Here is a 13,718-nt window from a genome sequence, read left to right on the forward strand (position 1 = left end):
CTCTCTGGCAGCAAACAGCAGGGATGGCCTGAGTTTTCGTAATAAAACCTTGCGCAGTGTCAAATTATAGAGATTTGTTGTGGAGAGCGCCCATCGTTACTCTCAGGCTCTCATGCTCTATCAACAGCAGACCAAGAATTGTGAAGTGAGGTTTTTGGCGAGATATAAAATACCAGGAATGTCACATTCCCTATTTGGCTCCACGGTGATGTCACCTTCTGGAGGCTGGCTGGTGACACAGCTACAGATAAAGCACAAGGATCTGTACTTCTGCCCTTCCAAATTTCCCTTACATATTTGTTGACTATTTCGTACATATTGTTTATATCCATATTACGTATGTTTAGTCTTGTCTTATGCTTTTATTTACGCCGCTCAGGAAGTTGCCAACTCAATTTTGTTGCTCTGATGTGTACAATGACAACAAGAACTGATTGATCGATTGATCAATTGATTAAGAGTTAAACTCAATTCCCAAGTGTCTGATCGACAACCTGATACATGACAGAACTAATGACACTGGTATCACTCTGCCAAAGGAAAGACTTTAATGCAATATTATTTACTCAAACATTGTTGAGGCATTCTGTTTGGAATTACATTTATTTAGCAGGCAATTTTGTCCAAAGCAACATACAAATAAGGATTATCGAGTAGGGTAGGCAATTGCGGTTAAGGGTCTTGCACAAGGGCCCAACAGTGAAATGGTTGTTCTATCATCAAGAGGATTAGATCCCACTACTTTCCAGATACAAGCACACATCTCTAACCCACTGAGCTGCACAGCACCCCCCACACGCACGGCTGTTTTGGCCAGATTTGTTTATGCATTAATATTTAATACATTTCTAGGGAGTTTATTAAATAAATAAGAACGAGCATTGATTTAAATGTTACCAGTGTCGACATATGCATAGCAGTATAAATGACAACACCCCTCTATTTGCATACCAGCGGAATCGGTAAGAAACAGGCGAGACACGGTATTATACGGCGCTCGGAGATGCTCTTTGACTGACAGGGACAGGCGTCGAATTACAAGACAGGGAGTTGGCGAAATGCAAACATGTCACTGTCGCATCCAATCAGAGGCCGCGGAGGGCGGTTCTTACGCAAATGTGTTGGCAGGGGAGACGCGAGCGGTCCATTCATTTTCAGGTGACTGGAAGAAAAGGCTAATCGGGTACTCTCCGCCTGTCCGAGTGCTGCTGGTGCGACGCTGTCAGGAAAGATCCGCGGGCCTCCGTAAAGGAGAAACTTGCCATACCAGGCAGAAGGCACTTTCCTTAAACTATCCGGGTAAGTGGCAGTATTGCTATTTGCACTGTTCGCAACTGTTATTACATTACATCAACACTTGTAATACTGTAATTATTAATATTTCATAAGATAGAACTTTGTGGATTTTCTCTGTTTGAGCATAACGTAATACAATTGTGACAGAATTTGCTTATATATAGCAAATATGTTACTTGTATGAGACGCATAACAACGACAGAATCGTTTCTGTTTTTTCTTGCATCTGAATAGAGTGGGACATTTGTAGTGGGGAAATTAACAGCCGCGTCGCGCTTCTTTTTCGGGAATGGCTTTCGAAAGCGCGCGCACAGGTGTCCCCGCGTACTCAGGTGTAATGCTGTCGGCGCGCGCTGCGCCGGCCGCTCGCTCGCGTGCCGCTGTGGCATCATGTATGTTTGTCAAAGGACACACACGTGTAGACGGGACTGGAAGGGACGCACGGCCACGCCGCCAGTGCTCAGACCGGGATGCGCTCTTAGCGCGCAGCAGCCGGAGGGATGCAAGCATTGCTCAGCCCTGTGACTGGCATAAGCAAGCGGATGGTGGAGAGCGGCGCCCGCCAGCGGGAGACCACAGCAGAGTACCCATGTGTCTGAAATGCCGTTTCTGTAAGGCTCACGACAGAATGGTCGTTGTGGGGATTATGCCAGTATCGTGTCTCATGTCCAGGCTGACAGGTTGAGCGCTCCCCGCGCGCTTCTCTGTATTGCGCGTCGGCAGGTGTGATCAGTCCTGCGGGGTACTAGCGGCGAGTCGTGCGTCTCCATAATGGTTCGGTGGCTTGCGGATGGAACTTCTCCTCTAGCGGTTTGTTAATGAATTGAAATGTAACGCTAATGGTCTTTGATCGCTGTGTGTGTGTGTGTGCGTGCGCGCGTGCGTTTTTGGGTGCATGGGAGGGAGGTGTATGTTGCATTCATGGGGACAGTGTCTGCAGTCATACCCTTATATATGCAACTTACACTTCCCCAGTGAGTAACTGGACCCCAGCATCAGGATGTGTGTTGTCCTTTTATATGTGAACATATGAGGACGCTGGGAGAGACTTTATCAACACTGAGCAAAGGACATTTGGTTACCCAAAAGCAGAGAGACAATATTCCAGACAAATCGACATGAAATAATCCTGCACCAAAATCCAGTGTATTAGCAAAATGCACTGAAGAGTCTTCTGGAATATTCTGCCGATTAACATTCATTTATGTATTCTGACAAAAGCTTCAATGCACGTCACAGCATCTCTGAGGTTTTTTTCCTCGCATGAATTAAGTCTTCGGTACCCCAAGGAGTGCCTTTGTGTCGCTTCACTGCATCACCATTTCACTCTTCACTGGAAATCAGTGTGTATCGCGGCCATGCTGATCAATTAAGATCACACAGATCCAAATGGATCCAGATGTGTTACCCTGCTGTTTCCCTGTCATAGGTCTTCACATCTTTCTGTCTTACTTTCTGGAGGGACAGTTTCTTAAACTTTTCTACAGGCCAAAGTAACAAACAAAAAAGCAAAAAAAAAAAAAACTCGAACCCGTCTGTTAACTTTAAGCCCCTGCACTTCCCACTAAATAACGCTTTGCCATGATCTTACGCAAGCTGATGCGATTTCTCACAAGTGGGCGGTGGCAGTGACGGAGTGCCGTCACTGGAATGCCCCGGAGCTGTTACCTTGCCACTCTCGGCAACTTGGAGGCACCAGAAGAACCAAGGACTCTGTAGAGGTTCAAAGACACTTGGAGAGAGAGTCACGGAGCTTGAGGACCCCACCTGGAACAACACAACCATGTGTAGACAATGGGGCGACTGTTTTGCTGTTTTCTTCCTCTACGTGGCTCTGCGATGATGCCTTTTTGTAAGCTACGGCCTTCTGTGAGCCACCTTTAAAAGACTACCTGAGTCTTACTGCAATTTGTAATGAATCAACGCTACAATAATAGGAGATGCTGTCAGATCCAGTTAGGGGCTGAATTCATCAGATCTCGCCAAAGGATGGAGAATGGAGGCAAACTGCTCCTTGCAGATACCGGCGGGCTGGGTCATCAGGTTACCATCGATCCCAGGATATTGGAGAGGTATGAGGTCAGGGTGGTGTTCTCTCTGAGTTGGGGACCCTCGCTCAGTGAGTGTTTCATGGCCTTATGGATCACTGACAGCATTTTTTCCTTGCCGTGTATTAGAAGAAGGAACCAATTTGCAGATTTCCAAAACACCTGAGATAACCCAATTTACAGGTTTTGTTGTCATTTTCTTCATTTGGCAAGTTCAAAATATGCAATAACTCCCCATGTGTTTGTGTTATTTAGTCTGTTTTAGCATTTTGGGCTTTTGGGTATAAAACACGAAGAGCAACAACAATAACAACAGAACGTAGATGGAATCCAGTCGCGGGTGAGTGATTAGCGGGTGTTTCCACGGTAACCGATGCCTTCGGATGCCCGTAATTGTGATCCTTCTGTTTATGGCTGGTGCTGTCATACTGTGACTCACTACACTGACTCGAGGACATTATTAATGGGCATGGTCTTAGAATAGAGTCTCAGCGACTGAGTTGGTGGTGCAAAATTGATAAGGGGAAAATTGATGGTAAGGGAAAAAAACGTAAATCTCTCTAAATCCGTGGTGCTGGGAGTAGGGGTAGGGGGTGGCTTCTTACTGTTGGCATTTAGAATCTTAAGATTAAATAACGCAGTGTTAAAGAAACGCACGCTGTGGTGAGTCAGAGCCCAGCCTTCAGAGCGGATGGCCCCGCCCAGGACAGCGCCTCACGGTGACTCCCTACGGCGGCGCACACGGCGTAAGTCCACAGTCACGGAGGCGCCAGGTTACAGCGAACGCTGCCTTCTCCGCAGCGGCATCACGTCGAGGGAGCTCCGAAGGAGGTGGGGTGATAAAGGGCGCCGGCTGCTGCAGTGGAATCAGTTTACAGGCTTTTTCCTGGAGGAAAAACCAAAACAAAGAGGGTCCTGAAATAGACAGAAGCAGGCGGCCAGCCAGGAGATCTGGGGCCGGGCCGGTTCTGCTTGGCCCCCCAGTCCAGGAAGGTGAAGGGTCTGGGGCGTGGCTGACACCCCCCCCCATGCTGCTTTCCTGTCTCCCTGGTCCTTCCTCTGCTTTTACCCACCTTACATGCATTCTCCCCCACTGGCAGTGATTGTAGACATCATGTTGACCGGGGTGGGGGGTTGGGGGGGGGGGGGAGATGGACCACATGACCCCAGAGAATCTCAGACACGGAGGCACAGTGTCCACGTTGTTGTTCAAAGCTGTCGGTAAGAAAATCACATTCTCAGTGCCGGTGTGGGGGGGGGCGGGGCGGGGGGGCTTGCCAGGATAACTGATGGATGTTGATCTGAGCGGCACACAGCCAGGCCGAGGTGGGGGGGGGGCATGTTTTCATTAACCTGAGATTATGCGGTGGGCAGGGCGTTATGTCACTGCCGTGGCATGACCGATCGCGTGCCAGGCAGAGCGCTCTGTGGGGCACAGGGGAACTCGCTCGGGTCCTGTTGCTATGTCCCAGGTCCCTGTGCTCACCTGGCATCGCCGCGGCACCACGGCAAACCCAGACTTCCTGTTGGGCGTTTCTCTGACATCCTTTCACTCACTTCTCCATCCACCAATGGGCAGCATTTCACTTGAGTGCTGGCAGTAGCCTTTGCTTGACATCGGTGGCTAAAATGTCTAAAATTATGGAAAACTGTAAGCAGTGTTATATGCACTGGCATCGCATCCGAGGTGCCTTGTGCTCTGGGCTTCCTGTGCTGGGCTCCTGGCCCCACCCACAACTGTGCTTGGAGGATGGATGGATGGATGATGAAGCTGTGTAAGAAAGTTAAGATTCAATTTTATATTAAGGAGTTGCAGTAAATCATTCCATCCATCCATCCAGCTAACACAAGTGGTTAGCCTTTTCCAGGAAGCAGAGGGTACAAGGCGGTGGCATCTTGCTCGGGATGCCAGTCCGTAGCATGGCACACGTACCACGGGCAGTTTATAGGCAGAGTGACAGCTTAGAGACCTAACTGCGTGTTTCTGGTCTGGGGGGGCATAGCGGGGTGCCCACAGGACACACGGGTATATGACATGCTACTCACTGAGCCACTGTGTCCCCACTAGCAAGAGTAACAATCATAAGTGATTTTTAAGTTAATGCCCCCTAATTGTAATGGTAAATTTAGGGCAGTGTAATGATAATAGCGACCAGTACCTGGTTACGCATTATTGTTCATAGGATGGCATGGAAAGACCGAATAAGGCAATGTTCATTGATAGCTGTCCCACAGTTACGCGCTTGGGGGCTCTGAGAGGGTGGGAGGGTGCAGGAATAACAGGGGCGTGGGCGTGAATTCTGCTCACCTGTAAGGCCGGACAGATAAGTAGCCATCTGGCAATGCTAACGACCGGCTGGCAGCGCTGGGGCCGCCGCAGGAGCCGCACTTGGCCGGCCAAGGAGCAGAGTGTGTGGATGGCGAAGGTGAGCTGGGGGCGGAAGCGGGGAGGCGCGGTGCCCCTGCTGGCGAACAGGCCAGGACACCAACGCGTGCGCTTTATGCTACATCTTACTTCGCAGACAGCTTCTCCAAAGCAACGTACTTTCTGAGACGGCAGGGTGGAGACAGTCCCTTCTGCTACTGGGGGTTAATTGCACCGCTTAGGGCCCCGACGGTGAAATCACTCTCCCGCCCATGGGATTTGATCTAGCGGCCTTCTGATTACAAGCATAGCATCCTAACCCATTGGGTTGTACACCTCCCCACTCAGCCATCAAAATCAGACAGAATCTATGTCTTTAACATGCTCGTGGTCTGTGATTGTGTGTGCGGGCATGTGACTCACAAAGGACATTGGTCCCGTCCTTTGGGTGTCACCTCCGCCTATAGGCTCCATGCTCACAGTGACACAGCACTGATGAAGCCCTTTTGGAAGTTCGATGGACAGATTATGAGATGCTGGTTTCAGCCAGGATATTGTGATAGGCAGGTTGTGGTGAGCTCAGTCTGCACTGTGGGTCTTGTTCTCTTTACTTGCGAGCTGTAGGCCTCAGAAACCGGTGCGGCTAAAGGGCTAGGCGACCTCCGCACATAATCACTTCTGAGGCCCTTTGAAGCGCGTCTTCCCCTTAATGTCCGAGACACATGCTTGGCCTCCTGTTCACATGGGTCAAAATCAGAAGCATTCGCAACTCTCTCCTGCTTAAATAACTTGATAGAGCAGATTCTTTATTTGCGTGTACTAGACTAAGCGAGTCATGTTCCAGTGTCAGTCTTGCCGAAAAATCAGTCCTGGGCATGTATAATAAAATTATGTTTTGGGATTCAAAACATTTGATGTATATTTCCCAGAATGCTGATTTATGGTAATATGTACTGTATCGCCTAAGGCTACTGCTTTCTGTTAGCAGTCGGTGGCCAAGGTTACGTTTGCTCCCTGGGACGAGGGCCGTGGCGGCCATGGCGCCCGTTGCCGTGGGAACCGATTAGGCAGGAGCATCTGAATGAAAGCTCTCCCCCCCCCCCTCCCCACCCCAGTCTCTGGGTGAAACACACCGTTACTGTGGCACCGTTTTCCATCACAAGAGGGCCAGGGTGCGTGCGTTTGAGATCAGGAATCGAGCGCTTGCAACCCCACCCCTCCGCTCCCCGAGCCTGTGAGAATCCCGTCGCCTGCAATAGTGAATGGAACCACGAGGCATGGAGGTTACACATGGGGTCATGATAGGATGGGATGACCCTCGCCCATGAAAACAGACGGCTTGAAGGAAGAGGAACAGTGACACAGTGACAGTCCCAGTGACATGTAGGCCAGTGCCTGTGACTTCCTGCTGACTCAGACCCAACACACTGATAAAGGATGTAGAACCTCGTCCTCTCCTCATCATAGCTGTGAGCCTGTGGTTGCCCGTGGCGATATTGCATATAATCACCTCTAGCCGATGGGCTACAAAAGCACTGACTATTGACAGATGGAGGATATCGATCAACACAACGCTGTTTCAGGGGGCTAGACTCTGCTGTCAAGCAACTGTCGTCAACAACTAATTATTTCTGATGAGCTAACTTTGTGCCAACCGCTGAGCATTCTTTAAAAATAAGAATGCCCCGTTGAAAGCTGGCATAGATATGTAATGAAACTTTGTCATGGTGTGTGAGGCAGGTGATGGTGGGACAGTCACCCCTGCACAGATATGAGAAACTATTGAAGCAGAATAAAAGTCTTTCTGCCGCAAAGGCTTGTTTTTCCTCGTGATTTCTGTGTAAGTGATGGCCTGCATCTATGCCATTGGAAAACGACAGGTCAAGTAAACTGGTTTATGGTTCATACAATGCTGGAATTCCTGTGAACTGGAAGTTGTTGTTGTGTTGTGACAAAAACCCAAAGCATCTTGTCCTTCCAGCTTGCAGCTTCCAAAGAAGGCTTCTGAAATCCCACATTCGATGACACCAGTAGCGAGAGATCCAGCAGAGAAGACGGCGCAAAGTATGGAAAAATGAAAAATGAAATTATGCTTTACTTGCCATTTGAACGAGTTGTAGTGCTCCGTATCGCACATCCCATCGCGGTCTCATTTGGGACGTATTCACTTACTGCTTTGTCTTTATTCACCTTAACCTTGAAGGTGAACACTCACCATTAACTCCACTGACTCAACCCCGCAGAGGTGACATAAAGACGTAAAGGGGCAGCAATGACTCACACGGCCCCCTTCGATGGCCATTCACCATGTCCGTTGGAGCGGCGCTAATTTTGCCTTGATGTCCCTGCCCCTGCCGAAAAAGAAAGATCAGCGGGCTAATCGTGGCCTGGCCCCACCCCCTGCCGGCCGAGTCACATGGGGATTAAGGCCAATCGATACGTCGCGGGGCAGAGGGGACACAGACTGCAGGATGTCTCAAAAATTCCACATCAGAATCCCTTGGCAAATGTGCAACATGCTAAGAGCTAATAGGGTAGCAAATACTTGTTATTGCTATTGTGTCATGATTATGTTATGGCTCTAGAAGGTTAGTACACATCATCATGAAAACAAAACACTTTTAGAAGTTTAGAGGACATTGCATGGTCTAGCTATGATTTTCTCAGAAGCTCACACATAAATGCATCTCTCAAAGTTTTTGCTTTTTCCTTTATGAGAAGTGAATGGGGATGAAGAATTAACCAATCAGAAAAAAAGATCAGGACACGGAGGCTGATTATTGGTTGCTAAGCTCCACTAACACCTCTTATCTATATCTGCCAGTGATTTCTTTACACCGGCAGCCAGCTCTCCTGTTAACTGGAGATCCTTTCCAGGACAGCATTCTTTGTGGGGGCAGCCTAACAATATGGGGGCCCCAACTGAAAAGCTGGTTTTAGTTCCCCCCAGTAATCACACCATCGATTAGATCCATTTAATGGAAGGAGTTTGCAGATGTCAGTTCGTTTTGAACACAAACACTGAAGATTGATTTTCCATCACGGTGTTTGTTTATTTGGCCATCTAGTCATTTATTTACCAAGATGCACACTATGACGATAGCAGGTACCCTGAAGTCTGCCTTCAGCGGGGGTCCATCCGGATAGCCGGTCTATTCGGAGGATTTGTGAGGATATGGCAAAAAATTGCGGTACTTCATTGCGTGAGGTGGATTGGGAAGAGGTCAGGCGAGGATCTACTCTGCCCACCCTCACAGCAAGCTCAGAGTTTGTCTCACATCCATGTGGTGACCTTTCTGGGGAAGGGTCTAGCTGCAGAACACTGGGCGACCTCCACTAGGAGGGCTTTCCACTGTGGGCCCGGAAATCACATGACCTCCACATCTGGCCCGGACATGAACATGTGGATAGAGAGTGTATTTATCAACAGGATATTACTCATAATATCCTAAGCTACATAAAGATGAGAATTTCACATCAAAATAGCAAATTTAAAATAGACTATTAACATCCATTCCCGTACATTTAAATGAGACTACTAACGTCCATTAACGATGTTGCACTAATATCATTGAAATAGTAAATACATATATGTTGCACTAATGTCATATCCATAGTAAATACATAACGATGTTGCACTAATGTCATATCCATAGTAAATACATAACGATGTTGCACTAATGTCATATCCATAGTAAATACATAACGATGTTGCACTAATGTCATATCCATAGTAAATACATAACGATGTTGCACTAATGTCATATCCAGCACTGTCGTGGAGGTCATGTGACTCCTAGTGGAGGTACTGCCTCTGTTCCTGAAGCTTGCATAGTGTCCATGTCCAGGCCAGGTGTGGAGATCATGTGAGTGGATTTCCCCCAGTGGAGATCGCCCGAAGTTCTGCAGCCAGATCCTCTTGCCTTTCTGACACACTGTCACTACCAAAAATGTTACACCTACCGAAAATATAACTTCCGCTACTGCATATGCGCATATTCATCACGCATGCGTCCACGAAACCACATTTTCCGGCACTTCTTTATTACGTATAGTTGTCACTACCGAATTTATGTCGCTCTTTCTGAGGCATATTGGGCATTAATGCCCTGTACGAAATAAAATCTTTTAAAGTGCAGTAAAAGTCAAAAGTCTGTCATTATCCGGTTATTAATCTTCTCTTTCCTCTTGCTGTCGACGTTCTCAGGCGATGAAATGTGACACGATGCTGTAAAAATAGCACACCTCCTCACAGAAGTCATAAGTGTGCGCATGCGGAGTAGCAGAAGTTACATTTTCGGAAGGTGTAACATTTTTGGAGGTGACACACACCCTTTATTCACTTCCTGTGACACACCCTTTATTCACTTCCTGTGACACACCCTTTATTCACTTCCTGTGACACACCCTTTATTCGCTTCCTGTGACACACCCTTTAGTCACTTCCTGTGACACATCCTTTATTCACTTCCTGTGACACACCCTTTATTCACTTCCTGTGACACACCCTTTAGTCACTTCCTGTGACACACCCTTTAGTCACTTCCTGTGACAAATCCTTTAGTCGCTTCCTGTGACACACCCTTTATTCGCTTCCTGTGACACACCCTTTAGTCACTTCCTGTTTGCGCCAGTTCCCAGGGGCCACTTTCCCTATGAGCTGAGGAGTTAGCAGAGCCCCTGGAGGACGCCCAGTGTATCGCACGCTGGTGCTCGTAGTACCCGCCCTTTGTGTTTCTGCAGGCCTGTCGCAGCTAATGGCACCAGACTCTCTGCTCGTGACTTTTCCGTGGCGCTCAGTTCTTGCCGTAACTCTCAGGAGTGGCCGTGGGGGGGGCGCCGGGAGTGCTGACATCATGCTGCCACACCTGCCTGCCGCCCCAGAAAGCTGTAAGGCAGGCTGGGGTCCTGGCTACAGCCTCAGACGCACGGTGCCATGATTTCCTGAGGCACCGCGGTGTGTTTGCACGCCGATGTCATCCCCACATGCCGTGGCCGTTCTGACCAGGAACGTAAACATTCATTCAAACACATCCCCGAATGTTGGTTTTTTTTACATGTTTAAAAATAAGTAAAAAGAATTAGCAAACATAGAAGATAATAGCTAGCTAAGAGGCTAGCCGTGCAGCCGTGTGTGAGACGCGGTGCATGTGGGGACTGCATGGAGTCTGTGAGGCATGATGGGATAGCGGGAAGCTGGCAGGAGAGGAAGAACAGGGAACATTAGTAAGGAGGTGACTGTGTCCCGAGCTGGCTGGTTTGCTCCAGTCTGATCCGGTCCGATTCAGTACCATGGACACTTGTCGTTACCTATAAGCCACACGTCATGTTGTTCTGTGAACATGGGTCGCCCTTACAGAATTTATAGCTGTGTGTGTTTGTGTTGCAGAGTGGGAGGGGGGCAGCGTGCTCATTTTTTAAAGGAAAAACATCAGTTTTTAATTATCTGCATAGACTGGCGGATGAAAAGGGTGCACCGTCACTCATTCAGAATGCGACATCGGCAAACGTTCCCCTCCAGGATCGGAGCGCTATGGGATCGATACGAGATGACAACAACGTTTCCCTCAAATGCCCACAATTGCCCTTTAAGACCCTCTAAACACTGTAATCAAAACAGATCACTGCTCAAACATTCTGGAATTGTTTGCCTTTGAGTCCCTTTAAAAAGGCACTGCTGATTATACTGTGTCAGTCTCTACAGGGAAGAAAGTCAACAGCGTATTTATATCTGGCTACAGCCCCAAATACAGCAAGACTAAATACAAGCCACCGCCGTAACTCAATATTATATGAGGAGACAGGTCATATTCCAGATAATATCTGATTTTTGTGTTTGGTGCAAGGTGTGTTATGGGTCACTTGCATGCCCATCGAATTGAGACTTGAATATAAATATACATTTAAAAATAGCAATGTGAATTTTTTTTATTGTGAATTTTTCGATATGAAATGGGACAGCGGAATTCATTTGACGCGCTGCAGTTTGTTATGAGTCTCCTATTGGCTAACAGAGGTCTATAGGATCTCTGACGGCGGAGGGGCTTTGCTCTTTTACCTTAAAATACTCAGTACACCCTCCCCGGGATGCAAGTGAGCTGCCTGTAGGTTACAGCTCTACGTCGCTGCCACGTTACTGCATGCTATTCCGGGAAATTAGCAGTAAATCCATAATGACTGCGGCCATAAGCAGTGTAACTTACTTCAGACGAAATTGCACAAAGGCCACTGATCGGTGTAATAATCTAATGGAAAAACCACCAAAGGGGTGCAAGAATAGGGTGGACAGGTATCTTTGTGGGCTGTTATTCTGTAATGCTCCAAAATGACTATCGGTGGACAATCTGACACTATGAAATCTCCCAGTGACAGCACTGTAGATTGGAAGATGCTTCATGTGTACACTGGTCTTAATTGCGAGCCTTGTTTGAGTTATAACGTACCAGTTATCATGCTGACCAATGTTTTTCTGGCTCTGTGTCTCTCCTGCCCCCCCTAGTGGTCTAGGAACAATGGGGAAGCACAACAGCAAGCTGGCGCCTGAAGTCCTGGATGACCTGACCAAGAACACGGAGTTCAATGAGGCCGAACTGAAGCAGTGGTACAAGGGCTTCCTGAAGGACTGTCCCACCGGCATTCTTAATCTGGAAGAGTTCCAGCAGCTCTATGTCAAGGTGAGGCAGCGTGGGGTGGCTGCAGGTAGGCACGCACCACAAGCTCGTTTCTGATGCTCCTGGCATTAGACGCCAGTACGAGCTGCTTTTCCACTGTGGTCTGCGAAGGCTTCATTTTTAAATGGGAATTACAGTGATTCTGGTTTGCCTTGCTGGGTAATTGTGTGTAATTGTCTATGACTCTCACAGAAACATGCGTTGATTGAGTAGAATTGCCGAGATTCTGTAAAAATGGTGAAATGTAAGCTGGGCACCATCGTTGAGATCATGTGTTGACAGTCAAGAAGAATGCAATCCACTTTCCACTTGGTTTATCAGTTGCTTAAGTGTTCGGAGCTCAGTAGGTAGCTTAAGGAACATGTACCTTATACCAAAAATGCAAAACCTCAACCTGAAAATGCTTTCTCTTCATTCTTTCAGTTCTTCCCCTACGGTGATGCCTCCAAATTTGCCCAGCACGCCTTCCGCACCTTCGACAAGAACGGGGACGGCACCATCGACTTCCGGGAGTTCATCTGCGCGCTGTCCATCACCTCGCGGGGCAGCTTCGAGCAGAAGCTCAACTGGGCCTTCAACATGTACGACCTGGATGGGGATGGGAAGATCACACGCATGGAGATGCTGGAGATCATTGAGGTGAGTTGCTGCGTGTTTGACGCCGTCCGTGTGCATGAAGGAAAGATTCACCCTTTCTTCCCACCCTGATTCTTGGAACGGGATTTCTAAGGGAAAGGAAGACAGAATTTCTTCAGACACAGAGCAGTTGCAGATGTGCAGTGGATCTTTTTAAACGTGCAGGAAGCAGTCGGTTTTTAGTGAGGACTGTCGAATATCACCAAGCAGTTTCAGAGAACAGAGGGTTTCACTCCAGCATTGTTTATAAGGCATGCTTGAATCCTCATCTCAACCATGGGAGGTCAAGGGATTTGACTCTGTGTTGTACGTCCCCAGGCCATCTACAAGATGGTGGGCACGGTGATCATGATGCGCATGAATGAGGATGGCCTGACCCCTCAGCAGCGCGTGGACAAGATCTTCAGCAAGATGGACAAGGACCACAATGATGAGATCACACTGGAGGAGTTCAAAGAGGCGGCCAGGAGCGACCCCTCCATTGTGCTCCTGCTGCAGTGCGACATGCAGAAGTAGGGGTGGGGGGGGGGAGGAGGACGGGAAGGGGGGGCTAGCCTGGGGGCTGCTTGTAAAGAGGCGAGGGGGTGCATGGCTGAGGGATGGCGTGGAGAGAATGGAAAGTGAAGGAAAGGTAATAGAATAGTGATGGTATTGAGCAGAAAATTGAGAGTGACAAAGAGGGAGTCCTATGGAAAATAACCT

General features: G+C 48.3%; 1 protein-coding gene across 2 annotated transcripts; it reads left to right on the forward strand.

Moving 5' to 3' along the window:
* Positions 1-1,147: 1,147 nt before the first annotated feature.
* Positions 1,148-13,532, forward strand: hpcal4 (hippocalcin like 4). 2 transcript variants are annotated; one of them, XM_023831944.2, is made up of 5 exons: positions 1,148-1,299; positions 7,691-7,773; positions 12,209-12,383; positions 12,804-13,019; positions 13,335-13,532. In XM_023831944.2, exons 3-5 carry the CDS (start codon positions 12,222-12,224, stop codon positions 13,530-13,532), a joined length of 576 nt encoding a protein of 191 aa, XP_023687712.1. In that variant the 5' UTR covers positions 1,148-1,299; positions 7,691-7,773; positions 12,209-12,221. The 2 variants fall into 2 exon arrangements, with proteins under 2 accessions (XP_023687712.1, XP_023687711.1); XM_023831943.2 differs by lacking the exon at positions 7,691-7,773.
* Positions 13,533-13,718: the final 186 nt, after the last annotated feature.

Source organism: Paramormyrops kingsleyae, chromosome 23 (assembly GCF_048594095.1).
Source record: "Paramormyrops kingsleyae isolate MSU_618 chromosome 23, PKINGS_0.4, whole genome shotgun sequence".
NCBI lineage: Eukaryota > Metazoa > Chordata > Actinopteri > Osteoglossiformes > Mormyridae > Paramormyrops > Paramormyrops kingsleyae.

Bases quoted from the DNA above. Each gene is read 5' to 3' on its own strand.
- hpcal4 (XM_023831944.2), top strand. From the start codon at position 12,222: ATGGGGAAGCACAACAGCAAGCTGGCGCCTGAAGTCCTGGATGACCTG. The intron at 12,384-12,803 runs GTGAGGCAGCGT...TCATTCTTTCAG, and splicing joins TCCAGCAGCTCTATGTCAAG to TTCTTCCCCTACGGTGATGC. The intron at 13,020-13,334 runs GTGAGTTGCTGC...GTACGTCCCCAG, and splicing joins AGATGCTGGAGATCATTGAG to GCCATCTACAAGATGGTGGG.